The following is a 27,613-nucleotide window of genomic DNA, read 5'->3' on the forward strand; positions in this document are numbered from 1 at the left end:
ACACATCATTATACTGACACCAAGTGGACGGCGTGGAGCACCGCCATCATTAACACAAGCACGTTAATAACGCTTGCGCTATATTTATATTTTCGGTTTCTGTCAATTCCCAAAACAACTAGTTGGTTCAGTTTAGTTAGTTAATTTAGTACTACAGTGAGAACGTTACAAAAAGACATTGACGAATGCAAAGCTGCTTCCCCCCGCACACAGCTACTGTGCCACCAGACCAACATTTATTGTGGCCGCGATGAAAAGACTCACACGCAACAACATATCGACCAACAAAAAATAGGACACACGGATGTACATAGATGTGTGGCCAAGTATAAGAAATTGTGTGTGTGTGTGGGGGGGAATACATTGACACACAACAATTTGTGACAGTATGTATTTTAAAAAAAAAGGAAACACACACTCCTAAATACATCCACATACATACATATATACACACTACACGCTATACTAGGTCCATACCAACCGCCCCTTGGGTCATGCCACACCCTTCCTCAAAGTGTTGTGGGAATTTTTTAAAAAAGTTTTTATGTTGCTGGCGATGGCTTCTTCTCCTTTAGTCGCTTGGCAGTTGTTAAATGCACATTACCATAAAACTCAGGGCCATAATGAAACACAATACTGAATATTCTAAATATACTGTACATACCAGACAGAATGCCTTAGGGCACACCACAGAAGGCATCCATTTGATATGAAATATGGGAGTTGTACACTTATGTACTGTATGTGCTGCCTTCGCAATTACAGTACATTTGGCGAAAGTTACTTTTCAGAATGTAGTCAGCTACATTTTTAAACTATCCAAAGCAATACATTGAACATTTCTACCATCCCCCCCCTTAATTTAGAACAGAAAATAGCTGCCTTTGTTGTTTTACTTCTGCGGTGAACCATATATTAACCACAAAATGGAGACAGAGAGGAAAGATGACGAACGGACGGACGTTTGCTGCAAAATGATGAACGACAACTTCACCTTTACGTAATTGTTACAGAGACTGACAAACTACTTGTTTTCTTTTCAGCTCTATGATTACAGTGAAATATATATCCAGTAAAAAGTAAACTTGGGTTTCACTCCAAATTCTGATCAGTTGTCACTTTAAGGTTTTGTCTATGTTAGATGTTAGGATAGGACAGTTGATCTCATGTTGGCTGGATGAAGTTTGTAACACATCACCCTCACACGGGCTTGAAATAAAATGTCGCGCTATGTTTAAAAATACAAAATAAAAAAAGTCAGCAAAAAAAGCACATTAAATCTTGTTATCCTTCTGAGATCTCAAAGGGAGTCAGTTGTGCGTGTTTGTTTGAGTTGGTAGAGAACTAACATCAAGGTCATCCATCAAATCCATTTGACAGCTTGAATAGTTCCATGAAGAATAAACAAATGACAAAAAATGAACAACAAATAACAGAAGCTAAGGTTAATCTAATTGCTTTGAAGTAGCTTTATCGCTCAAAGCATTGTCTGACACATTTTAGATTTACAACTCCAAACTTTCTTAATGTTAGTATAATCTCTTAGATTGTACATCATGTGATTTCATAACAGGTCATTTTTAGTCCGTATCGTACTAAATCAGGAGCCCTGAATCTTTCATCTTTTTGGTTCCAGCTCAATGCTTAAATTGAATTATTCTGTGATGATCCATGTTTGAAATCACAAATTAAACTCCATAAGAGCAGGTGATCTTTCTTCTCTTGTTTGATTATCCTGAGCCATTTGTCCTTCTCAAAAGCACATTTCTGTTATTCATGATTGATGATGACTGCGATTGGCTGGCGACCAGTTCAGGGTGTACCCCGCCTCTCGCCTGAAGATAGCTGGGATAGGCTCCTGCACGCCTGCGACCCACATGAAGAGAAGCGGAATGGAAGGTGAATGAATGAATGAATGATTGATGATGATCAGTTCATGTTGGGATCCTCTGCCGTCTACAAGTCAGAGCTGTTTCCCGTTCGCTCTCTGAGGACCCAGAGTTCCCGTTACGCAATGAGGAAAGGCCATGCCACCATTTCCGACAACTGAATGGCTGTTGAGCTGTAAAACAAGAGCAAAAAAAAAAAAAAAAACAGGATTCCACATTATGGTCAGTCAAGCTGGTTTTCAATTATGTGAGATGCCTTTTTACCTGGTCACTGAGGTTCAGGTACGGCGGTTGTTGCACTGGCAGGTTGCTCAGGTTCACACTAGTTGGGGGCATTTGGCAGGAAAGCGGTACCATATTTGAATTGGAAATGGCCCCGCCATCACCTTGATAAGAGCAGGAGGGGCTGGAAATGTGAATACTGCTGTGTTCCAATCTCTGACAGAACAGAGTCTGACTTATGTGCCCTTCGTTCACAGGCACAGAAAGGGGGGTATTTTTTAACATACAACTGCTTGAAGCCATGATACGTCCCCCCTCTATGCCATGCTCAACATTAAATGGAGTCCTCAACATTGAACTGTAAAGGGCAGGGTTATTGTTCACTACAACCCCTGGATTTGCCTGAAATTCTGTCAATCGGCTAACGTTCATTGGTCCATTTGAAATTATCTGTGGTTCTGTTGGCTGCTCTAGCTGCCAAGACTGTCTCTGGTTCTGTCTGCCTTGAGAGGGAAGCACCAAGTGGCTTTGCATGCAGCTGGATGCAGCCGCAGCTGGATCTGCTGTGATCACTGGTCCATTGGTAACATTTTGCGTATCTATATGGTTTGAGTTCCACTGGGTGTTCTTGAAGCTAAACTCAGGCCATCTTTGTACATGGTGGTCAACAGTCAGGTTAGGTGCTCTCTGCTCCAGGCAGTTCTGCATTGATTGGGCCATTTGGTTGGGAGGAATCTGAGTGGGGGGCTTGCACGATAAAACTCCAAGGTGGTTGTCCGTAAAACTCACAAGTATGCTCCTCAGGTTTTGTTTCTCGGCATAGGAGTCCACTAAACCTGGGTCAAAGACCGTTGGCGGTCCACCTGTGTGGGCTTGGTTATCATGAAGGTGAGAAGGGACGGACAATGTTTGCTTTGAGGAAATCAACTCTGCCACTGGAACGTTTAAACCAGAAGAACTCAGCTGAGGAAGATCAATGTGGGTCAGTTTCATCATCCCCAGAACTGCAGATGGTTGTTCGGACATCCGGCCTCGACTGTGTAACAACTGGCTATGAGACTCTTGAGGGCAGCTTAAGTCCTGTCCTATGCCTGGGTGAACAGAACCCTGGTTTTGGAGGTTTAAAGTTGGGACCCAGGTATCCAGCTGGTCAGGCAACTTCAATCCACCCTCTTTTTGGAGCTGCTCCTCCACATACAATAGGATGTCCTCCATGGCAATGTCATTCAAGGTCATCACTCAGGCCGCAGCTGTTGGTTCTCACCTTCAGAAGAGTGCTTTCCCAGCTCTTGAGCTCGTCGGGTGTCACATCCACGGTATCTATGAGGTCACCATCCCCCAGGATCTGCTGCAGAGTCTCCACCATGTCTTGGATCGTGTCCTCGGACTTTGCCATACTTTCAACAGCCGGTTTGGGTGAAAGGTTCTGCCAGATATCTCCTGGGACGTTGACTGTGGCGTGGGTGTCCTTAAAGGCAGTGTCATTAAGGCTGTTTAGGGTGTTGGCACTGTTGTGCTTGCAGTACACTGACTGGTCCTGGTTCAGCATGCAGCCAAGGAGCGAGTTGGGGCTGACTGAGTAGTTGTCTAGCTTTCTCTGCTTGGCGGGGGAGCAAGTGTCAGGCATGTCGACGGTTGGCACCAGATTGTACAACGGCGCCTCACCAGTAGTGAAGCTAAATGACTGCTGCAGTCGATGTAGACGAAAGTGTTCCTCTCCTTCTTCATTTCTGCAGCCAATACAAAAACAAACGTAGTGACATGTTCTAGAACAGGGGTGTCGAACTCATTTTTTGTCGTGGGCCACATTTTTTGTTACGGTTTCCTTCAGAGGGCCGTTATGAATGTGAAACCAAAAACATGTTTGATCACCTCATCATATTATTACATGCACACATCAAAATGATGGATAACCAAGTTTTGAAATCAGAGGTCAAGGATAATATTTGTTCAACTGCTGTTCAAGTTATCATAAAAGGTTTTGGTAACAATTTTTTTTTTTGCATATCTCAACATTATTATTTATTAAATATGACAATTAATTTTTTTGGAAGAGATTTTAGCAAAAATCATAGAAGTTCACGCACATGATTTGCTTTTGCGGGCCACATAAAATGATGTGGCGGGCCAGATCTGCCCCCCTTGTTTAGAACAAGTCTTATTAATCATCAATACAAACTAACAAGCAGTGGCAACAAAAACAGGACTTACAGGAGCCAAAACCTCTCGTCATCCTCCGGTGTCATTATTACTTGTTATATGATTATCAGGAAATGAAATGCTATAAAGCAGTTTTCCCCAACCTTCTTTGCACCGCGGATCGGTTATGAGTCGGCATTTTTGTCACGGACCGGCTGTGGCGGCACACACGCACGCTTGCCTCGCTTCTGCGTCCTCCTTCGCCGTTCGTGGTGCCACTGTGGGCGCGATGCAGGAGTGTGGGTCGGAGCTCCTCAATGAGAGTAGACTTTTAACTCAGTAAAAGCAGTTCTGGCTGTGTCGAGCAGCAACCTACGACTGTAACAAGACTGTAACGGACTTGGTGCGTGAGAGTTAACTGTTGCGATAAACCCGTTATTTTAAGAAGGACTCCTGATATAGTGTTGTTTCGTTCGCGAACGTTTCATTCAAAAGAACAAATCTTTTCAGTAAACGTAATGAACTGAATTAGTTTATGGAATGATTTAGTTCTTTGAGGTCTCCCGCCGTTAGCCAGCCTGCTCAGACCGTAAACAGAAGCGTTCTACCCGGCTGGGACCAGAAACGGAAGCATTCTTTGCAGTCTCGACATGTCAATTGAGACGCGCAGCTGGTGCGGCGGAAAAGATCCGGTCAATTTTCAAAATAAAACACATTGACACGCGAATTGCAATACAACAGAAATTATATAAATTGGTCATTCTTTCTCTGCGGCCCGGTAACAAACGCCTCACGGCCCGGTACCGGTCTGCGGACCGGTGGTTGGGGACGACTGCTATAAAGGCTACATCTATTCAGGAAACTTTAAACAAGCACTCAAATCATTACGTGATGATGACAGCCAGGCAGTGTAATGGCTCCATAACAAGAGGGGTCTAAATCTCTTTTATGCTATTCTGCCAGTCCAAAGACAACAAGGCTAGAGAAAGGCTCGACCCACCCCCTTACAGGACGGACTGATGGAGAACTAGAACATCTCTTGCAACTTACGTCAAAGGTCTCTGCTGGGCCACAATGAAATCTGGCTTCCCTTCCTTTAAGACTAGTCTGGCGTTGGCCTGGACCCAGAGCCACATCCCCTTTTTAGTCAGCAGTCTGAAGACGGTAAAACCACTTTCTCCTGTTTTCATCACTAGACAAATACAGATAATTAGTTCCCAGATATACTTTAAAAGTGTGTTTAAGCATCTCCAAGAAGAGCGTGACTCACTCCTGACGTGGTTATCAGCACAGTACATCATGTCTGCAGCGTGGATGAAGTTGTAACCTGAACCCTTTGTGAAGAGTTCTGCTTCGCTGTAACCCAGAACCACCTTTCCCCTGAAGAGTGCACAAATTCCAATAAGAGCAAGTTCAGAGCATAACTGTGTACTTAAGGTAACAATCCGAATGTCTACCTGGTGTCGATGCCCATTGGCGTGAAGTCCAATTTGTGCTTGCTCTGGAACATTAGTGTCTTGGTGCGGATCTCCAAGATCGATGGCGGCTGCAGGGGTGTGGCAATGGCAAACAGTGCCAGCTGTGGGGGAACCTGCGTCCCAACCTCTGACACCTGTTTCTGACCGTGGAGAAATTTCAGGCGTCCACAGAAGTTCAAGGCCTGGAGAGAAAAACGTTGGCAGAACGATCAGGTGGCAAAATCAGATTTGTAGCTAAAAGCCAACTTTGGACCTTATGTCTTCAGTTGTTATGTTTTTTTGTTTGTTTGTTTGTTTTGTTTTGTTTTTCTACCACAAAGCCAGACGAGTTGTCAAGCAAGCATCGGAATCGACAGCAGAAGTTTCTCTCCAGGAAGGATGAGCTTTCTGGAGGGATGACTTTTGGGTCGTAGGTTATCAGGTTGGTGCTGACTTCACTGCTGCTCTGTTCACCTACATGTAAACATTTAGAGATTAAGATCACCATGCAGGGGATTCATCTGTGCTCAGGTCGTACCAGATTTGGATGATGCAAGGGTGACTTACTCCTGCCATCTGCAATGCCATCCTGCTGGCTGAAATGCGGATTGAAAGCAAAGTCAAGTTGCCGTCTGAAAAGAGCTCGATCGTCTGTGTGGATCAACTCAAACACACTCTGATGGATGACATCAGACTGTAACACAGAGTGGTGTATTAGGTCTCCTCACCTCCACTCATAAAAAGTAATTTCCCCAGCAATGTCTGCTGGTTGAGTTTAACTGTATTAGCAATTAGTTGGCTTTTCTAATTTGTCTAATATCTGCCATTAAAGAACAGTTAGCGCTGCCTTTAATTTGTTCCGCCGCCATGCTTGTAACTCAAGATACTCCCATCTCAAATCATCTTTCACTATTGATATTATGCTCCCTCTGCTGTGCATAGCTTGGCTAAGACAAACAAATAGACATCCTATACATAATACACGAAGAATTACTTACAACTAAGTGACTCTGTAAATTGCAGTAATATTAGTCATTAGATCAGATTAAAATTTCTTTTAATTACTCCTAAATGCTGCTTTTAAATAGTTTTTTTTTACTTCGTTGGTTCCTCCTATATTATTACTACACACACACACACACATATATATATATATATATATATATATATATATATATATATATATATATATATATGAGAATAATGCTGCTGACTGAGAAATAAAATCTATCTATCTATCTATCTATCTATCTATCTATCTATTTATTAGGGCTGTAACGATACACCAAGGTCACGATTTGATTTTTTTTTTTAGGGTGGGGGGTGTGTGTGTGTAAAAAAAGAGAGCTTATGATAGCAAAAACTGGACTGTTTAGTTGTAACACTTAATTATACATGATTGTAATTAAAATAAAAAAATAAAATTGAAATTAAATAAGAAAATATATAAAAACAAAGAAACTTTTCAAAAGAAACTTAATAGCTACTGTTTAATAGCTCTTACTGTGTCACTCTGGCAGGAGTCGCCACACTGCATGCCCGGGCGCTCTCTGTACAGCCAGATCAACAGTGTGTGCAAAGCATCTCACGTGCAGCCACTCCCAAAGCATTAGCATGTTTTTAGCATTTGGTGGCCACAAACGAACGAGGAACGAGGGCATTGGACTTATTTTCCACTCTGATTTTTCACACTGCCACAGCCGCTTCCAGTATTTCTGCCACACAGACGAGCGGCTATGTGGTTTTGTACGCAGTGCATGATTGGAGGAGGGGGGGTCGCTATTCACCAATTCTTCCGCTCCCCTCCCATAGTATGTTGAACTAGCATGAGTAGCTTAGCTTGCCAGGAGCTACAGGTTTGATCACTTCGCTTACTGGAATGTTGTCCTACAACACACGATGGGAAAGGCTTGAGGAAGAAATGTATCTTCAATCGAGGCTTATGTTTTGTTATATATATAAAAAAATCATAATAAAACGAAAAATAAAAGAATAACAAAAAAATCTGGCCTCCCCTGTGTGGAGTTTGCATGTTCTCCCGTGCCTGCGTGGGTTTTCTCCGGGTACTCCGGTTTCCTCCCACATCCCCAAAACATGCATGGTAGGTTAATTGAAGGCTCTAAATTGCCCAGAGGTGTGAATGTGAGTGTGAATGGTTGCCCTGTGATTGGCTGGCAACGAGTTCAGAGTGTACCATGCCTCTCGCCCAAAGTGAGCTGGGATTGGCGCCAGCACACCCATGACCCTAATGAGGACAAACGTATGGAAAATGGATGGATAGATAATAATAATAATAATATTTTAGTGCCAGAGGATTTTCCAGCACAATGAGCGGCATTGTAAATAGTTGTATGAATGCTGTTCTTTTTAGTTAGTGTTAATGATTCCCTAAATCTGTTAATTATCGCCAACTAGTGTTAATAAACTTTGTGTGTTCATTTTCCCTCTTTTTATCATGTTTGTTTGTTGACTGTTTTTGATTATTTAGCATTGTCAGTGACTGTCGCATTGCAACCGATGACCTGCCTCACTGCCGCTCATTTATGCAGCTCAGTGGCCAGTGTCTGTTATGACAGGTTGAAATAAGTTATGTAGAATGTAGAGAAACAGTTTGGCTGTATGTTACGTGGTGGCATGTCGCGGTTCTATTATTTTTAAGACGACACAGGATTGTGTATTTGAGAACTACGATTTACAGTCTTGATATTTAATTGTTACAGCCCTACTCTCTCTCTCTCTCGCTCTCTCTCTCTCTCGCTAGCAGACGTTAGGATGTTGACGATAACTTCATAGAATTGACCGCGACTGTGTTGTCAGTAGACAGTTTGCTTCCATGAAGTGAGCCAAATGAGGAACATTATTATCTTTTGTTAGGTTACCGTGAAGTTGTACTCACCTGTTGGAAGCCGACAAAGTCCTGGATGGTGGGCGATGAGTAAAAGACGTAACCTTCGGTGCTCACCACAAACACGAAGCCATTCAATGCCTGTAGAACAAACACTTGAGTTGACCAAACACTTCAGTTTCTTGGTTCAAAGCTCTGTCAGCCCTCACCTGGAGGAGCAGATCTCCCTCTGAAAAGCTGACTCCATCAATGGAGGCCACTTGGGAGGTCACAGTGGAGGATATGAGTGCATTCTGGACATCTCCCCCCAACATAGGACTTTGTTTGCTGGACCAGCTGGACCCATTTTGTCTATTCTTGAGGGTGGCTATTGTGATAGAAAGATCAATTAGATTAAGAGTTGCAAACTCCACTGTGACACAGTAAAACAGTTTTGGCATAAAAGGGATACAGATTTTCCATTCTGCTTGACCTAACAGCCGAACGATTAAGGGTTACAAGATTTTGTGAAAGTAGAAACTTTCCATTGGAATTAATGTGAATTAATATTAAGACAAAATTAAAGCTTGACTCGGAATAGAGAACTTAAATATAGTTGAGGAAAATATATATTAGAATAATCCTGACAACCAGATTTGAAGTACACCTAAATATAAATATAAAGAGCCCATTGCCTGAAAGGGTTTAGCAAAAATCTAAGAGAAAATGCTTTTTTTATTTGCATTTTGACTGGGACTTTTTTTTCCATTTAAAATTTTGAATGAGACTTTGTTTATAATTTTGGATGGGTGTGTGCATTTTGGTTAATTTTTGAATGGGTTGGTTAGGGGGTGAATAATATTTAACTCAACATCCATGTTTTTGCCCTTCAATGCAGGAACTGATTCTTCAATAAAATATTTTAAACTAGATGTTCTACTTAAAAATTAATCTGTTGAAAATAATGCTTTTTAATGCAGTGTTTTGCATAGATGTCTGCAAAGATACTTTTATTTGTGCTTGAATATAATACTGGCGGCACGGTGGACGACTGGTTAGCACATCTGCCTCACAGTTCTGAGGACCGGGGTTCAAATCCCAGCCCCGCCTGTCTGGAGTTTGCATGTTCTCCCGGTGCCTGCGTGGGTTTTCTCCAGGTACTCCAGTTTCCTCCCACATCCCAAAAACATGCATTAATTGGAGACTCTAAATTGCCCGTAGGTGTGAATGTGAGTGCGAATGGTTGTTTGTTTATATGTGCCCTGCGATTGGCTGGCGACCAGTTCAGGGTGTACCCCACCTCTCGCCCGAAGATAGCTGGGATAGGCTCCAGCACACCCGTGACCCTTGTGAGGATAAGCGGCACAGAAAATGGATGGATGAATATAATACCTTTCCATTAATTTACTCTCAGTTCCCAGTTAGTTCCCCAACTTAACTTCCCATGGAAAGTTACCAGAAACTTTCAGGAAATTTATCAAAAATGTTCCACCCCTTTATAGAGTTAAATTTCATTTCAAAGATGAAAATAGCAAATAAAGCACCACACTGTAACTTCATTACTTTTTAATAAGTCTATGCTGTCAGTGCCCTGCGACTGACTGCCGACCAGTTCAGGGTGTAGTCTGCCTTTCGCCCAAAGTAAGCTGGTATAGGCTCCAGTGCCTCGCGACCCTGAATAGGATAAGCGGTGGAGAGAATGGATGGATGGCTGTGCTGTCACTGTCCAGAAGCTGCGGTGGATCAGATAAATACTAGATTGATTCAGCAATCCAGCCGAGACTGTTTTATGAAATGAGGAGAGCAGAAGTGCATTGCCCTCTATCAGGGTGGAGCCGCCAACTGTTTCCTGTTGTCTTACAACAGTGTCATTCATCAAGTCCTCCTCTTCCTCCTCTGGAGCTTATCAAGCAGCCCTAATCATGGCAGGGAAACAAGATTGTGCACCTTAAAATATCCTCTCAGAGAGGAAGACTGATTTTTGAAGGTTTAAAACAATTGACGGACAAGAACAGACATGATTCAAAATGTCAGTCCTGAAATAACCAACAAAGGAAATCTCATCTCCTTACAACTGTGAGCCAAATGCAGATAATGAGAACAACCGCATACCAGTAATTACATGTTGGCTTCAACCATTTTGTTGGTGGATGCAGGCCAAAGACAAACTGGGCTGCTTTTCGAATGTGTTGTGCACCTGAAGTTGATTTTAAGTATAGAAAGAGTCAATGCTTCCATTTTGTTAGTAATGTCTAGTAGAAACTACATATTTAAGGTGTTCGGAGCTAAATGCTAGTTTCAAGCCTGCAACAATATGAAGGAAAACTCAATGACATCAAATGATTTGATATGTGAGCTGTGTGTTGGCAGTGCTTTATTTGGACAATCTCTAGCAGACAATCAGTGGGCACACTGGACTTTGGCTTGACTCCACTTGTGGGAATATGGAATGGCTATCTGATCCTGCAGATGGGGGACTGCAAATCCTCAAATGAGATACAGGCAGAAACTGTCCATGGACTTAAAATTCCAATAGATGAGAGAATTATGGTGATTGTGAAGACGGGCTCCGATGTTAACATGCTACTTGGTTGTCTAATGTATATTATGGTTTAAATAGCATTACAGTAAAGTAGAGAGAGGCAAGGAAATAAGGAAGATGAGCAATAAGCAACTAATGCAGACCTATGGGGGGCACAAGCCAGTGCAAACTGGAGGCCGGTCCCAAGCCCGGGTAAATGCAGAGGGTTGCGTCAGGAAGGGCATCCGGCTTAAAACATTGCCAAACAAATATGAGCGTTCATCCAAAGAATTCCATACCGGATCCGTCGTGGCCCGGGTTAACAATGTCCGCCACCGGCGCCGTCAACCTGTAAGGCGCCGGTGGAAATTCAGCTACTGTGGGTAGAAGTCGAACAAGAAGAGGTGGAAAGCGGGTTCTTCGGCAGAAAGAGAAGTGGAAAGCACAGAGCCTAGAACTGAATGTGAGGACTTTGAAAGTTGGGACTATGACAGGAAAATCTTGGGAGTTGGTTGACATGATGATGAGGAGAAAGGTTGATGTGTGTCCAGGAGACCAGGTGGAAAGACAGTAAGGCTAGAAGTTTCGGGGCAGGGTTTAAATTATTTTACCATGGTGTAGATGGGAAGAGAAATGGAGTCGGGGTTAGCATCCCAGACAGAGTGAGAGTCGTGATTGGTGCAGATTGTAATGGACATGTTGGTGAAGGAAATAGGGGTGATGAAGAAGTGATGGGTATCCATCACTTGGGGGGACAGATGGTGGTAGACTTTGCAAAAAGGATGCAAATAGCTGTAGTGAACACTTTTTTCCAGAAGAGGCAGGAACATAGGGTGACCTACAAGAGCGGAGTTAGAAGCACGCAGGTGGATTACATCTTGTGCACATGATGTAATCTGAAGGAGGTTACCGACTGTAAGATAGTGGTAGGGGAGAGTGTGCCTAGACAGCATAGGATGGTGGTGTGTAAGATGACTTTGGTGGTGGGGAGGAAGATTAGGAAGACAAAGGCAGACCAGAGAACCATGTGGTGGAAACTGAGACAGGAAGAGTGTTGTGCAGGTTTTTGGGAAGAGGTGAGACAGGCTCTCGGTGGACAGGAGGAGCTTCCAGAAGACTGGACCACTGCAGCCAAGGTGATCAGAGAGGCAGGGAGGAGAGTACTTGGTGTATCTTCTGGCAGGAAAGGAGAGGAGACTTGGTGGTGGAACCTCACAGTACAGGAAATCATACTAGGAAAAAGGTTAGCTAAGAAGAAGTGGGACACTGAGAGGACCGAGGAGAGGCGAAAGGAATACATTGAGATGCGACATAGGTCATAGGTAGAGGTGGCTAAGGCCAAGCAAGAGGCATATGATGACATGTATGCTAGGTTGGACACTAAAGAAGGAGAAAAGGATCTACACAGGTTGGCCAGACAGAGGGATAGAGATGGGAAGGTTGTGCAGCAGTTTAGGCTGATTAAGGATAGAGATGGAAATATGTTGGCTGGTGCCAGTAGCGTGCTAGATAGATCGAAAGAATACTTCGAGGAGTTGATGAATGAAGAAAATGAGAGAGAAGGGAGAGTCGAAGAGGCAAGTGTGGTGGACCAGTAAGTTACAATGATTAGTAAGGGGGAAGTTTGAAAGGCATTAAAGAGGATGAAAAATTGAATGGCAGTTGGTCCTGATGACATTCCTGTGGAGGTATGGAAGCATCTAGGAGAGGTGGCTGTGGAGTTTTTGACCAGCTTGTTCAATAGAATTCTAGCGCGTGAGAAGATGCCTGAGGAATGGAGGAAAAGTGTGCTGGTGCCCATTTTTAAGAACAAGGGTGATGTGCACAGCTGTGAGAACTATAGAGGAATAAAGTTGTTGAGTCACACAATTAAGTTATGTGAAAGAGTAGTGGAGGCTGGATGGATGTCGTGAGGGAAGACATCAGGGCAGTTGGTGTTCGAGAGGACGATGCAGGAGATAGGCTTACATGGAAAAGGATGACGCGCTGTGGCGACCCTTAAAGGGACAAGCCGAAAGGAAAAGAAGAAGAAATAAGCAACTGACTACTACTGACCACGCCGTAAGGAACTGAAAATAGTTTGATGTGCGTCCCGCGTGCCTGACGCAAAAAAAATATTACGGACGCAAAAAGCTTTGTGAAAGTGCGTCCGCTGACGCACAACATTGCAATAATGTGTGCAAGGCTCAAATTAAGCGGTCTCGCATTGTCGTTTTTGGGTCAAAATTTGTATTTTGTGCATCAGAAAACACATTGAAAAGCAAAACTACAAATCAGGTTTACCGCACAGACGGTCGCAAAGACGAATTCAGCAGTGGAGTTAATGACACAAAGCGCTTACGTCACCGATGCGTGGGCGCGGAAGTGTAGCGTTGAACTCAGAACCTCAAAAACTCTGGCATGGGAGGAGTTTGGTGAGGCCCTGGAAAACGACTTCTAGACGGCTTTAAGGAAATTCTGGTCTACCATCTGGCGTCTCAGGAGGGGGACCACTATATACAGTGTTGATGGTGCACTGCTAACCTCGACTGGGGATGTAGTGAGTCTGTGGGGAGAATATTTCGAAAACCTCCTCAATTGTACTGACAGGCCTTCTCCGATCTCTGGGGTCGAGGTCAACGAAGGGGTTAAAAAGCTCCTCGGAGGCAAGACCCCCGGGGGTGGATAAGATTCATCCAAAGTTCCAAAAGGCTCTGGATGTTGTGGGGCTGTCCTGGTTGACACACCTCTGTAACATCACGTGGACATCGGGGACAGTGCCTCTGGATTGGCAGACTAGGGTAGTGGCCCCCCTTTTAAAGAAGGGGGACTGGAGGGTGTGTTCCAACTACAGGGGGATCACACTCCTCAGCCTCCTGGTAAGGTCTATTCAGGGGTTCTGGAGAGGAGGGTCCGTCGGGAAGTCAAATCTCCGATTCAGGATAATCAGTGTGGTTTTCGTCCTGGCTGTGCAACAGTGGACCAGCTCTGCACCCTCGGCAGGGTCCTCAAGGGTGCATGGGAGTTCACCCAATCAGTCAACATGTGTTTTGAGGATTTGGTGAAGGCTACGTTCCTACCCTCACCTATTGTCATGAGCTATGCGTCGTGACCGAAAGAACAAGATCCTGGATACAAGCGGCCAAAATGAGTTTGCTCTGCAGGGTGTCCGGGCTATCCCTTAAAAACAGGGTGAGAAGCTCAGTCATCTGGGAAGGGCTGAAAGTATAGCCACAGTGAGAGGAGCCAGATGAGGTGGCTCAGGCATCTGATTAGGATGCCTCCTGGATACCTCATTGGTGAGGTGTTCCGGGGATGTCCCACCAGGAGAAGACCCCTGGGACGAGCCAGGACACGCTGGAGAGCTTATGTCTTTCGGCTGGCCTGGGAATGCCTCGGGATCCCCCCCGGAATAGCTGGATGAAGTGGCTGGGGAGAGGGAAGTCTTGGCTTCCTTGCCAAAGCTAGTGCCCCCGCGACCCGACCTCAGATAAGCGGAAGAAAATGGATTGATGTATGGATGGATTTTAAAAAAGACTATTCAAGCAACACGTTTTTACTCATGTTTTCGAGATTGTAGGGTGAAAGCTGAAGTAGGCTACAAGTGTGGACTGAATTAGTGGCAACAAGGGGAAATGAAATGCCAGTATTTTGAGCGTAAATAACCCGTCAGCAACATACTGAGAGGGGGGGAAAAAACCAACTATGAACTAGTTCATTTTTGGAACAGTGAACTTCAAAATTTTGAATTATGAACTATGAACTGAACTAGTTAATTTTTTGGAACGGTGAACTGAACTTTGAAGGAGTTCGTGTAGAATATGAACATGTGTAAACCTTCCTGTATCACAAGCACCCCCCCCCCCCCCCCCCTTAAATCAGAATCAGAATCATCTTTATTTGCCAAGTATGTCCAAAAAACACACAAGGAATTTGTCTCCGGTCGTTGGAGCCGCTCTAGTACGACAACAGACAGTCAATTTACAGAACACTTTGGAGACAGAAAAACATTGACAAAAAAAAAACAGTCACTGAGCAGTAAAGGGTTGCTAGTTATCTGGTAATGCCGGTAAATTTATTATAATTTTTTTTTTAACAATTGTGCAAAAAGATGCAGAGTCCTCTAGCACTTAGAGCAGTTCGAATGACTAATATTGCAATAGTCCGGTGCAATGACCATTGTGAAAAGGGCGCTGAGACTTCAAGGCGTGTATGCGGTTTAAAATGACGAATAGTGCGATAATCTGGGACAATGTTGGTTGTGCAAATGTTACAGATACTCCTCAATCAGTGTGCAAATGAAGCAGATGCTACTCTGGCATGAGTGGCCAGTATTGGTCAACAACAGATATGCAAATAGTGCAGCATGGCGAGACAACTACAGTGAGTGCACGAGTAATACATAATTGGCCCCACAGAAATGTGACAACGAACTCAAGTCAAAAAATTGCCAGCATGTTGTAATGGAATTGTAGGTCAGGTGTTTAAGAAGTTGATCGCAAGAGGGAAGAAGCTGTTGGAATGTCTACTAGTTCTAGTTTGCATTGATCGGTAGCGCCTACCTGAGGGAAGGAGCTGGAAGAGCTGGTGACCGGGGTGCGGAGGGTCCGAGAGGATTTTGCACGCCCTTGTCTTAGTTCTGGCAGCGTGCAAGTCCTCAATGGTGGGTAGGGGGATACCGACAATCCTTTCAGCAGTTTTGATTGTCCGTTGCAGTCGGAGTTTGTCCTTTTTTGTAGCAGCACCAAACCAGACTGTGATGGAAGAACACAGGACTGATTCGATGACCGCTGTGTAGAACTGTCTCAGCAGCTCCGGTGGCAGGCCGTGCTTTCTCAGAAGCCGCAGGAAGTACATCCTCTGCTGGGCCTTTTTGAGGACGGAGTTGATGTTGGTCGCCCACTTCAGGTCCTGAGGAGCTTGAAGGTCTCGACGGTTGACACAAGGCAGCTGGACAACGTGAGGGGCAGCTGTGGCGAAGGATGCCTCCTGAAGTCCACGATCATCTCTACAGTCTTGAGCGTGTACAGCTCCAGGTTGTGTCGGCCGCACCACAGCTCCAGCCGCTCCACTTCCTGTCGATATGCAGACTCGTCACCGTCCTTGATGAGGCCGATGACAGCGGTGTCAGCAAACTTCAGGAGTTTGACAGTCGGGTTCGCTGAGGTGCAGTCGTTCGTGTAGAGAGAGAAGAGCAGCGGAGAGAGGACACGACCTTGGGGCGCCCCAGTGCTGATGCTGCGTGTGGATGAGGTGGCCTCCCCCAGCCTGACCTGCTGTGTCCTGCCCGTCAGAAAGCTGTAAATCCACTGGCAGATGGCAGGTGAGACGCTGAGCTGGAGAAGCTTGGATGAAAGGAGTTCAGGGATGATGGTGTTGAACGCTGAGCTGAAGTCCACGAACAGGATCCTCGCGTAGGTCCCTGCACTGTCGAGGTGTTCTTGGATGAAGTGCATTCCCATGTTGACTGCATCATCCGCAGACCTGTTCGCTTGGTAGGCAAACTGCAGGGGGTCCAGCAGGGGACCCGTGACACTCTTGAGGTGGTCCAGCACGAGACGTTCAAAGGACTTCATGACCACAGATGTCAAAGCGACAGGCCTGTAGTCATTCAGACCCGAGATTGCAGGTTTCTTGGGGACTGGAATGATGGTGGAGCGTTTGAAACAAGATGGAACTTCGCACAGTTCCAGAGATCTATTGAAGATCTGAGTGAAGACTGGAGCGAGCTGGTCCGCGCAGACTTTGAGGCAGTATGGGGACACATGGTCTGGGCCTGCCGCTTTGTTAATCTTTTGTTGTTTGAAAATGCGTCTCGCATCCTGTTCATGGATGGTTAACGCAGAAGTCAGAGGTGTGATTGTGGTCGGTGGTGCGGCCGGGTTGGTGTGGGGTGTGAAACTGTCCTTTTCAACGTGGGCGTTCTGTGGTTTCTCTCCACTTTGAAACCCAAGAGCTGAACAGGGCTATTGGTCTTCGATCTTTTGAACTGCGGGAGTAGTACTATATGTGTGTGTTTTTTAGTTGTGTCTTTTTCTTTTGCGGGGGGGGGGGCTGCTGACATGAACATAACCAACACTACCTTTCACTCTCAGACATGCTTGTTCTGCCTTTCTGTCTGATTGTTGTCAGGCATGTTTGGGCATGAAGTTCGAAAAAAGAAAATCTTTGTTGGTTCTGGAATCTGAGCGCTCCCAATTTCTACTGAGAGGCTAAACAAGTCAATCTGAATTGTGTTTCCTCCTTAACCAACGGCATTTTTCACACCTATTGTAGGTGATAACATTCAAACGCTCATTAAAGTTCTACAACTAAGGCACAATCAACATTGTCTCAGATTATCACACTACTCGCTTGAAGTCTCGGCGCCCTTTGCACAATGGTCATTGCACCGGACTATTGCAATATTAGTCTTTCGCTTGAAGTCTCGGCGCCCTTTGCACAATGGTCATTGCACCGGACTAGTGCAATATTCGTCTTTCGAACTGCTCTAAGTGCTGGAGGACTCTGCATCTTTTTGCACAATTGTCAAAAAAAAAAAAAAAAAAATGTCCCGGCATTACCAAATAGCAACCCTTTATTGCTCAGTGACTGTTTTTTGTCAATGTCTTTATGTCTCAAAAGTGTTCTCTGTCAATTGACTGTCTGTTGTTGTACTAGAGCGGCTCCAACTACCAGAGGCAAATTCCTTTTGTGTTTTTTGGACATACCTGGCAAATAAAGATCTTATTCTGATTCTGACACTAATGTCTTGATTTGTTCATGTCTTATCCTGCTGGCCCTCCACACAGTCATCCATACTATACCCGTATGTTTACATAGCAAGAGAGAATATCTCATTATTGTGTTTTGTCCTTCTCAATCTGGCTTTAATAACATTTTTCAAATTAAGTTAGGGAGGCTGACATGGGCTCCAGCTCCATGAGACCCTGAACCGGATAAGTGGTCATAAAATGGAAGGATGGAAGTTCAGGAGCTTAGAGGGCAAACTTTTACAGCATGTGAACAGCAAATAGGACTGACGGCATTTTCCCCTTTGAAAAAAACTCGAGATATATTATTTTCACTTGACGGCAACAATATGCATTTTTAAGTAATTATAGTAGTAGGGAATAAGTAAGAAAAAAGAAAACGACAGAAGATAAGGAAGGCACTTTTATTGTTTCAAAACAACATGGAAATGTGGCTAATTTGCTCTTGTTGCTGTTTACTTCTTCTCTTCCCGAAACACACACAAAAGCAAGCACGCACACAGACGCGCATGCACACAAGCACAAATACACACGCACACATACACTAACAAAGCATTGCGTGCAAACTTTCAACCTTCAGCATCCTGAGTGGTGAAAGAAGAGGAAGGAGGCTGGTGGAGGAAGAGACAAAAAGAAAGATGGAAGACATTTAGCAGTGCACTCACATGCGCAAACGCCCCCTACACACACACACACACACACACACACACTGCAGTGATAATGTTGAGAAGCTTTACTAGCTTTCGAATGGATAATAAAATGTTCGCTGACACGGAAACGGCAAAATATTATTATTATTATTATTATCATTATTATTATACAGTAGGAAGTGACAGAACGAGTTTGGGTGGGAAAGTATGGGGAAGGTGGGTGTTAGTGTGGAGGAGAAGAAGAAGAAGAACAAGAAGAAGAACAGCAACAAGAACAAGAACAAGAACCAGAACCAGTTGTCTGTAATGGAGGTTCAAGCCTAATATACTGTAGCTTTAGGGCTCTCATTGAATGAGGTGAGGAAGACAGACAGACACACACAGTCTTTTACTGTATAAAGTACCTGAAAGCGATACCTGAGTATCTGACATTTGCTGTACTTGTGTATCAAATGTAATTTTTTGATATCTTAATGTACTTTTGTATTGGATCTTAAAAGTATTTTAAAAAAGGAGTGTTTAGAAGTTTGATGTTTCTATCCATGTAGATAGTTTACTTCCGTGGTGTACAGTAGTTAAAGATCTTTATGTTGGCTAATGAGCGAAGTTAGCTTTGCCATCATGCGACGCTGGCATTTGCTAGTCTCACACACTAGAGGTGTACACATATAAAGACTTCCTGATTACCTACGTCTCATTTTCATGTCCCTACTACATCATTACAGTTACAGACTATTCCACTTTGGGCTTTATGGTTCTGGCATTACGTCGATTAACAATATATTCAGATTTTATTTTGTAGTAACGAGTAACAAAGGTGGTTCGGGTAAATGTAGCGGAGAAAAAGTATACATTTTATTTTGTAAATGTAGTCGAGTAAAACGGAAAGTATGGCGTTATTCTTTTGCTAAGTACAGATATGTGTAAGACTGTAAGTTCTACATTGATCAAGTATTTGTACGCTGTTACATTTACAATACTGCACACCAACACACCCACACCTACACACACAAACACACACACGCACACTGGGGCTGCACAAAACTGGGGGAAACAATTACGGTGATCTTCTTTAACGCTGCGATATATATATATATTGAGATGTTAAAAATACAGGATAGCATTCACATATCGTGAAAAGTATCACACATTGCTCTTTTTCTCTCTCTAGAAAAACTATGCTCAGTAGCTCACAAAAGTATACAGAGCCATTTGTATGAGGTCAACCTGTATTTAAATAAACTGTAGTATTGACCAATAGTCCAGCCAGACATGAAGTTAAAATTAGACTTTCCGCCGATCTGATCGGTGTGATCTGTATTGGCCGATAATGAGCATTTTATGCTGATCGGCTTTCATATCATAATTCGCCGATCCAATCAATGACGTCATCGATCTGCTCCGCACAAGACATTTAACTCCGCGTCGCTGTTGCGTATGAATCCAAAAGCTAGTTTGTGTTTAGCCTTGTCACATGTCTTGTGGCACAGTACTGTAACTATCTGACGGCCAATAAAGTTTTTTTCAATCTTGTCGGTGAAAAAACACGTCATCGGTGCGAGACTATTTTGCGGTGTCTCAGACAAACAACATGCTAGTTATTTGGAGTCTGTGCACAACTGAAGTATGTTGTGGGGAACGTCATCTAAATGCTTCAACACAAATTTGATCAGGCACCTGAAGAATGTACACAAGGAGGAGCATGCCGCGTTCAAGGAACGCAGCGTGAAAAAAAAGGAAGAAAAAGGAAAAGCCAAACGGTCGCAAACTCTGGACAACACCCGTCCATATAGCCAGGACAGTGAGAAAGTTAGAGTAAGCATGTCATTAACAGTATTTATTAAAGTAATTAAATTGCAATAAAGTAATTTAATTACATTAAGTTAGCACTCATTATTTCTGTCATGTTGTAATGTTGATCTGACCTAAACTTATGTCAGTGGCCAATCCTTGAATGCCCCCTAGAGGTCATTGATGTTTTAACATTTGTCTAAAATGCTAGAGAATAATTTTGAGCTGGGATGGGCTCCAGCACGCCCGTGACCCTAATGAGGATAAGCGGTTCAGAAAACGGATGGATAGATGGATACAGTATACAGTACACAAGTATATAAAATAAATGAACAAGTCATAATGTACACATGTATATACAATAAATGAACAAGTCATGTCAATGGACACATTGCTCCATCTTGTGATCCGATTGGTGATCGGTTATTGTTTTTTTTAAACTTGCTGAACGGTGATCGATGATCGCCCCAAAAATCCTTATCATGTAAAGTCTAAGGCTGTTATTTTGAGGGGACAATGAATTTACACTGTTGTACAAACTGTACACGGATTACTTTACGCGTCAGCAAAGTGTCACTTGCTCAGTGTTATCCCATGAAAAGATTTACTAAAATATTTACAAAAATGTGAGGGCAATTCTCACTTCTGTGAGATACTTATACAGGAATGAGAGAACTGCAAATAACGATAGCTGTGAAGCCTGCGTCAACCCTTAATATACAGTAAGTTTTCTTGTCTTCCCTAAATAGTGAGAGTGTTCATCTTTCGGACCAAATCAGGAAGATGATTCCACAGAAGAGGAACTCCATAACCATGGGCATCGCCAGACCCCTTTTAGTGGGGCACGTGCCCCAGTGTCAATGAGCTGTGCTCCGGTATCCGGCGTGGACTGGCCATCGGAAGTGCAGAGAGTTTTCCCGGTTCGTAGGTGCTGTGGGAATGTAAAAAAAAAAAGAAGCTTTCGGCGCAATTGCTAGAGTCACATCCACCACAGCGTTTCCCATTGCAACCGCTTGCGATGGCCACGGCTCTTGCCTCCAGATCATTGCTGCGTTCTGCTTTTGCTGCCATGTTTAAAGTGTCCATAATTGCTATTAATATCTGAAGTAGTACTTTTAGTAAAAGTGCAGCAGGGGGGTGGGGTAGTTTGTTGTGCGTGTGTGTTAGGGTTAGGGTTGTGTGTGTGGAGTAAATGTGTGTGCACGCGCATGCGTGTGTGAGGAAGGGGCGCTTTATGCCGAGCAACGCCCTGCCCATAACTGAAGGTTCTGCCACCCATTCTCCTTTTACAGATTCTGGGAACCACAAATACATATGAACTTTGGAAGCATAGAGCTCTAGTAGGTTCATAACACAACCACAAACTCAGGGTACAGTATAACGGTGACTGACCATTTCGTGCTTTATAGGTGAGGAGGATTATTAGTATTTTAAACTCCATCCATCCATCCATTTTCTGAGCCGCTTCTCCTCACTATGGTCGTGGGCGTGCTGGAGCCTATCCCAGCTGTCATCGGGCAGGAGGCGGGGTACACCCTGAACTGGTTGCCAGCCAATCGCAGGGCACATAGAAACAAACAACCATCCGCACTCACATTCACACCTACGGGCAATTTAGAGTGACCAATTAATGCATGTTTTTGGGATGTGGGAGGAAACCGGAGTGCCCGGAGAAAACCCACGCAGGCACGGGGAGAACATGCAAACTCCACACAGGCGGGGCCGGGGATTGAACCCGGGTCCTCAGAACTGTGAGGCAGACGCTCTAACCAGTCGGCCACCGTGCCGCCTATTTTAGATTCAATTCTAAATTTTAAAGACAGCCAGTGCAATGACGCTTGCACTGGGGAAATATGATCTCTTCTTGGCGGTGGTTAGGCAGGGGACGGTGGTGTTGGTAATGGACCATTATCGCTGTTGTTGCTGTCGGCAGGGAACCATTACTACTGTTGAGTAGGTTGTTGTTGTGCCCATTGTTCTTTCATCCCTCAACCCCTCCATCCTGTTTTCTCTTTCTATCTACCCTCTGTCCCTATACTCTGTCTCTCCATCTCAACCCAACCGGCTGAGACAGACGATCACCCCACAGAGCCTGGGTTGTGTTGGAGGTTTCTTCCCTCGAGGAGGTATTTTTGGGGGGAAATCAAATATTATTAGAAATGGACCAATAACAGAGGATTTTGTGGGAATATTTTTAGATGTTAAGGACTAATGCAGTACCTCACCACAAGGTCATGTGTGTCATAACCAATACGTGGGTTGGTTAGTCCATTGAGTGACTGAGTCCCCTACCTGGCAGGCCACAACTCTAAATGCTGACTGACAGACGCTGCGGGCTGTAGACGTGCTAGGTTGGCAGCCAGCAGAGTTGCGTGTAAAGAGTTTATTTAGACAAGAGTGTGAATGAGGGACATTTTGTTGGGGCCTGAGGCATCATTTCTGCGGCAGAGAGGGAAGTAGTCTTACGCTTGTTGGAATTCTAGAACTGTCTGAGAACAGATCACATACTGTATGCACATAAGTGTTTGTACAGCATGCAGTATGGATGCATACAAAACTAAAAAATGACTCATGCACCTTTCCATCAGCAGACATACAGGATGTTAATCATATGTGCAATGTAAAAGATATTCATGGTGTGTTAACAGACAAGCATGTTTTTGTGTGTGTGTGTGTTTGTGTGGGTGGTTGTGTGTGTCCATAGGCAAAAACACTATCTGTTAATCAGGTTGCGTTGGCTGGATCTAACCTGTCATGTGCAGTGTGTGTCTGATCATGTCTGAGTGGTTCCTCTAACTCTTGTATCTTTCTTTCCCTCAGGGTGTGTTCACACTTGTCATGTTTGGTTTGGTTGAATCAAATTCTGGTGCGTTTGCTATGGTAGTGCATTTAGAGTGTGGACGCTATCATGCAAACAAGTGGAACAAGACCACTTGGAGAGGTGAATCTCGGTCTGTTGCAACACAACATACCAACATGAACAAGAATTACAGTAATCCAACAGAGTTACGAGAAGGCATGGTTTACCGTTTCAAAAATATATTTTTGAAGACTATTCTTTAGTTTTTTGAATTATTACAAAGGACTTCAGATAAACATCAATTTGTCCATCACTCAAAGCACTGCTTTCGCAAATCTGATTGACGTGACCGAACACGACAATTGTGAACAAGTAACAGTCGGCGGCTCCCCCTTGAACACTTGCCAATTCATCTTTGCACACATACCTAGTTGTGCAGCGGAAAAACTCCAATCCCCCTAGGGCACATTAATTACTGAAAAGGTTTCGAAATGATTAATTTTGGTCAAATTTTTTACATCACAAAAACAACATTAGAACAGAATCAGAATCATCTTTATTTGCCAAGTATGTCCAAAAAACACACAAGGAATTTGTCTCTGGTAATTGGAGCCGCTCTAGTATGACAACAGACATTAAATTGACAGAGAACACTTTTGAGACATTAAGACATTGAGAAAAATAGTCACTGACCAATAAAGGGTTGCTAGTTATCTGGTAATCTGGTAATGTAGCATTTTATAGTCACTGTACGACTTTAAATTCCAATGGCCAAAAAGAGTGATACCAACACAAAAAAAGGTTAATGCAGTAGCACTTTTAGAACCTGGCTGGTGAGGCCACGTGTTGAATTCTTTGAGGTGGAAGTGGTTGCACGAAACTGCCTTTGTGGTGAAACACGTCGGAAAAGAAAAGGGCCTTACAAAAACTCTTCCCAGCATTTCATTGTCCAAATCACCTTTAACTTAATAGGTTTGAAGGCACTCCAGAGACACAAATATTTGTAGATAAGCAAGTCTCTTTTAAAGTAAGTAGTAAAAAGTAGCAGTAAAGTAAGTATCAACTGGATGTTTGTGGGGAAGAAACACTAAGGAAGCTGAGTAACACAAGAACTGAAAGAAGATCAGCCTTGACCCTCAACATCCCACACAGAAAAATCCCTATGTGCCTTAAATGCAGACAAAGGGATAAGAATATATGAAAAACAAAGTATGGCAGTTCTCTGTGAAGGCACTCACTTTCTCAGGGATTAGTGTGGAATCAAGTCTAACAGGACTAATGGGTTTGTTCCCCCACAGGTTTGTCACCTACATTTGCAACTGCTGAGACAACGCTCTATAATAAATACAGTGGTACCTTGATTTACAAATTCAAGTCATTCCATGACCAAGCTCGTAATTCAGATTACTCGTACACCAAATAAATATTCCCCACTAAAATGACATATATCTGATCCAACCAAAACAAAGAGGTTTTTTTTTTTTTTTGTGCATATTTCTAATGAAGTAAAATTGCACTGTATTGTAAAATACAAATATAAAATACAGGAATAAATTAGAAAGTAAAGAAATATCATTTTATAAAGCTAAACTGTAAATCAGGCGCATGCATGCAGATACATTCATGCTTTAGTGTGCCTTTGAGGGGCGTGGCCTAGTAAGTATATGTCAGGAGCATGGAGTCAGTCGTGTTGATTGTTTACCAAGTGGTTAGTTCAGAGCTAGCATATACTTCATGCTCCTTGCGAGTGTTTTCGACTGTCACCTTCAATAAATGGCTGATAGTGCATCGGCTACTTTTCCTGCTTTCAAACGGCAGCGAATCTGAAACTAGGTCCAGCCAACCATCCATTTTCTTTACCGCTTATCCACACTAGGGTCACGGGCCGCTGGAGCCTATCCCAGCTATCTTTTGGGCAGGAGGCGGGGTACACCCTGAACCGGTCGCCAGCCAATCGCAGGGCACATAGAAACAAACAATCAATTTAGAGTCCTCAATCTACCTACCACGCATGTTTTTGGGATGTGGGAGGAAACCGGAGCGCCCGGAGAAAACCCACCCAAGCCACACTGTAATCCCAAACAGTTGAACTAGTTCATAATTAATAAGGCTGTAAGAGTCAAACCTTGGTATGGTTAGGGTTAAAGGGTATAAAGTGTTCACATTGTGTTGAATTTTAACAGTGGTGTTTTCTGACATTATTAGCTGATTCTAATTGTGTAGTGGGCTGGCATCAATGTTTTACTTTCAAATAAATTTTCAATGGATGTCCCCCAGAATATGAGCTGTGGAATCCTGAAATTTTTTTGTTTATACCCCACATACTATGAGTTGAGGAATATTTAAAGTTTTGAGTGTACCGGTATGTCTCCCAAATTATAAATTGTGGAATATTGGGTTTTATGAGGTAATATTAAGATAATTTAAGGTAAATGTAAATGTAACTTTTATTTTATGTAAACTTTAAACATTTAAAAACAAGACAAAAATATTTTTGTGTAATCTGTTCTAAAAATATTTTAGAGTTCTACGAATTTATTAGCGTTTACAGTACTCTGTTCATGCCACAGGCACGTTTGACTGTTTCTTGTGTCGACTTAGACTGGTTAGCGACCTGTTTCCTTGTGGGCTTGGTCTCCTGCCACCTGAGCCAAAAGACCAACATTAAGAAAGTATCCCGGTGCATTTTTTGCTGCCCTAACAATAATGGCACAGTGGCTAAAAATAATCTTGCACAGGAATGTGGCACATACGGTCACTAATGGCTTCAAGAGCTTGAACAGCTTCTGTCATGAGTCACAGCAGGAAGCAAACATGAATGAAAGAGAGACAGAGACGGGGTGTCTGAACTTTCAACTGCTGTCACTATAATTATTCAAAATCCTTGTTACTATGAACATAAATGTGATGGGTAGGGCCAGACCGATATGGATTTTTTTTTAGGCTGATGCTATTTCCGATATGTGGAAGAAAAAACGCTTATAACCGATTAATTGGCCGATTAATAATAAAAAAAACATAAAATAACTTACATTTACAACAGCATAGATATGAATTACAGGCAGCACATTTGAGTGTTTTACTATACTTTGTCCTTTGTATTTATTTAACTTTACAACAAAAGGGAATTTTCAAGTACAAAAACATTTACATTTTTTTTTAAAAAAAGCATTAACTCATAAACATTTATTTATATTCAAGCCATAAATGTATACAGTATATAAGAAACATAATGGGGAAGTTACTGGCAAAATATTATTTCTGCATGATGCCCTCTAATGTTAAATTTTTTTTCTACTCCATTAATTTCTTTGCCATAAAGTGATGACTTCAAAATAAACACTAGGGACAACTTTTTCAGATGTCAAAAAGTAATCTTTAATAGAGTTGTATTTTAAATATATGATCTACAGAGTTAAACTGAAACGGGAGCCAATCTTTTAATTTTCAGTTTCCCTGAAACAAAGTTTCCTGTCAAGAAATGTGTGTGTCCAAAGTCACGCAAACGCTGAATCTTATCCTAAAACATTCTGCTGTTATACGCAGTGCATGGATAAGAACATGTGTTATATACTGTTCTCCATCTCCACTTTTTGTTGACGGTGAGAAGCTGAAGATTTTGCTGTAAAAGCAATATCATTCTCAGGAATTTCTGCAGCACAAACGTAACACGGTAATCTGCCATTGCTGTTGTAAATAATGGCAATGTTTGTCCATGACCATGCGATAACTGGGATAACGTCATTATCTCTGTAAAGATGCTTATTGGATTGAATGGAGTCAGAGCTCTATCTCGTGGGCAAACGGCACAAGGACATCATTCTGAGTGACTCTAACACTGAACTGCATTTACTGTTTCATGAGAAAGTAAGAATATATCGGCATTTAATCTGCAATACTGCAGCCGATTATGATTATTTTGAAAATGGCTCCCAATTAATTGGCCTGGCTCTTGTGATGGGAGCACAAGCTGTGATGGGAGCACAAGCTCCTGACACTGGAATCTGTAATGTCTTCATTAGACTTTACACCGATTTGATCGGGCTGATCGGTATCTCCGATATTTAGCATTTTATGCTGATCGGCCGATCGGCTTGAATGTCATAATTCGCCAATCCACAAAAGACATTAACTCTGCGTCGCCACATGCACAGTATATTTGAATCAAAAAGCTAGTTTATTTTTAGCCTTGTCGCGTGTCTTTTGACGCAGTACTGTAAATATCTGATGGCCAAAGAAGTTATTTTTAAAAAAAATTATAAATAAATAAAATTTAAAAAACTTCGGCGGTGTGGGACAAACAACATGTTGGAGACAGGCAATACATAATGCCCGGATCAGACTACAAGACAAATTTGTTCTTTCACAATTGCACTGCCAGAGTACTGCAATAAAATATTGTATTCCGATACCACTGCATCCTGTTTTTTACGATCATTGGGCTTTATCTTGGCAAATCAAATGCGACTGGATACACTCGTTACCGTGGCGACAACGGTATTATAAGGACAAAATGGGGGAAAACGTGTGTTGGTGGTCACCGGTGCTTATGGCAGGAGAGGACGTTCGTTTAAGGCTTGCTTGAGGTA

At 43.0% G+C, this 27,613-nt stretch overlaps 1 protein-coding gene across 1 annotated transcript in view; it reads right to left on the reverse strand.

Moving 5' to 3' along the window:
• Positions 1 to 205: 205 nt before the first annotated feature.
• LOC133402630 (aryl hydrocarbon receptor-like) overlaps positions 206 to 27,613 on the reverse strand; it is a 45,322-nt gene continuing 17,914 nt past the window's right edge. Inside the window, 10 exon segments of the mRNA XM_061676591.1 lie at positions 206 to 2,062; positions 2,154 to 3,335; positions 3,337 to 3,841; positions 5,301 to 5,442; positions 5,521 to 5,630; positions 5,708 to 5,910; positions 6,042 to 6,181; positions 6,275 to 6,401; positions 8,604 to 8,693; positions 8,762 to 8,919. Of these exon segments, the coding sequence (XP_061532575.1) occupies positions 1,964 to 2,062; positions 2,154 to 3,335; positions 3,337 to 3,841; positions 5,301 to 5,442; positions 5,521 to 5,630; positions 5,708 to 5,910; positions 6,042 to 6,181; positions 6,275 to 6,401; positions 8,604 to 8,693; positions 8,762 to 8,919 (2,756 nt within the window). The 3' untranslated portion in view covers positions 206 to 1,963.

Source organism: Phycodurus eques, chromosome 1 (genome assembly GCF_024500275.1).
Source record: "Phycodurus eques isolate BA_2022a chromosome 1, UOR_Pequ_1.1, whole genome shotgun sequence".
NCBI lineage: Eukaryota > Metazoa > Chordata > Actinopteri > Syngnathiformes > Syngnathidae > Phycodurus > Phycodurus eques.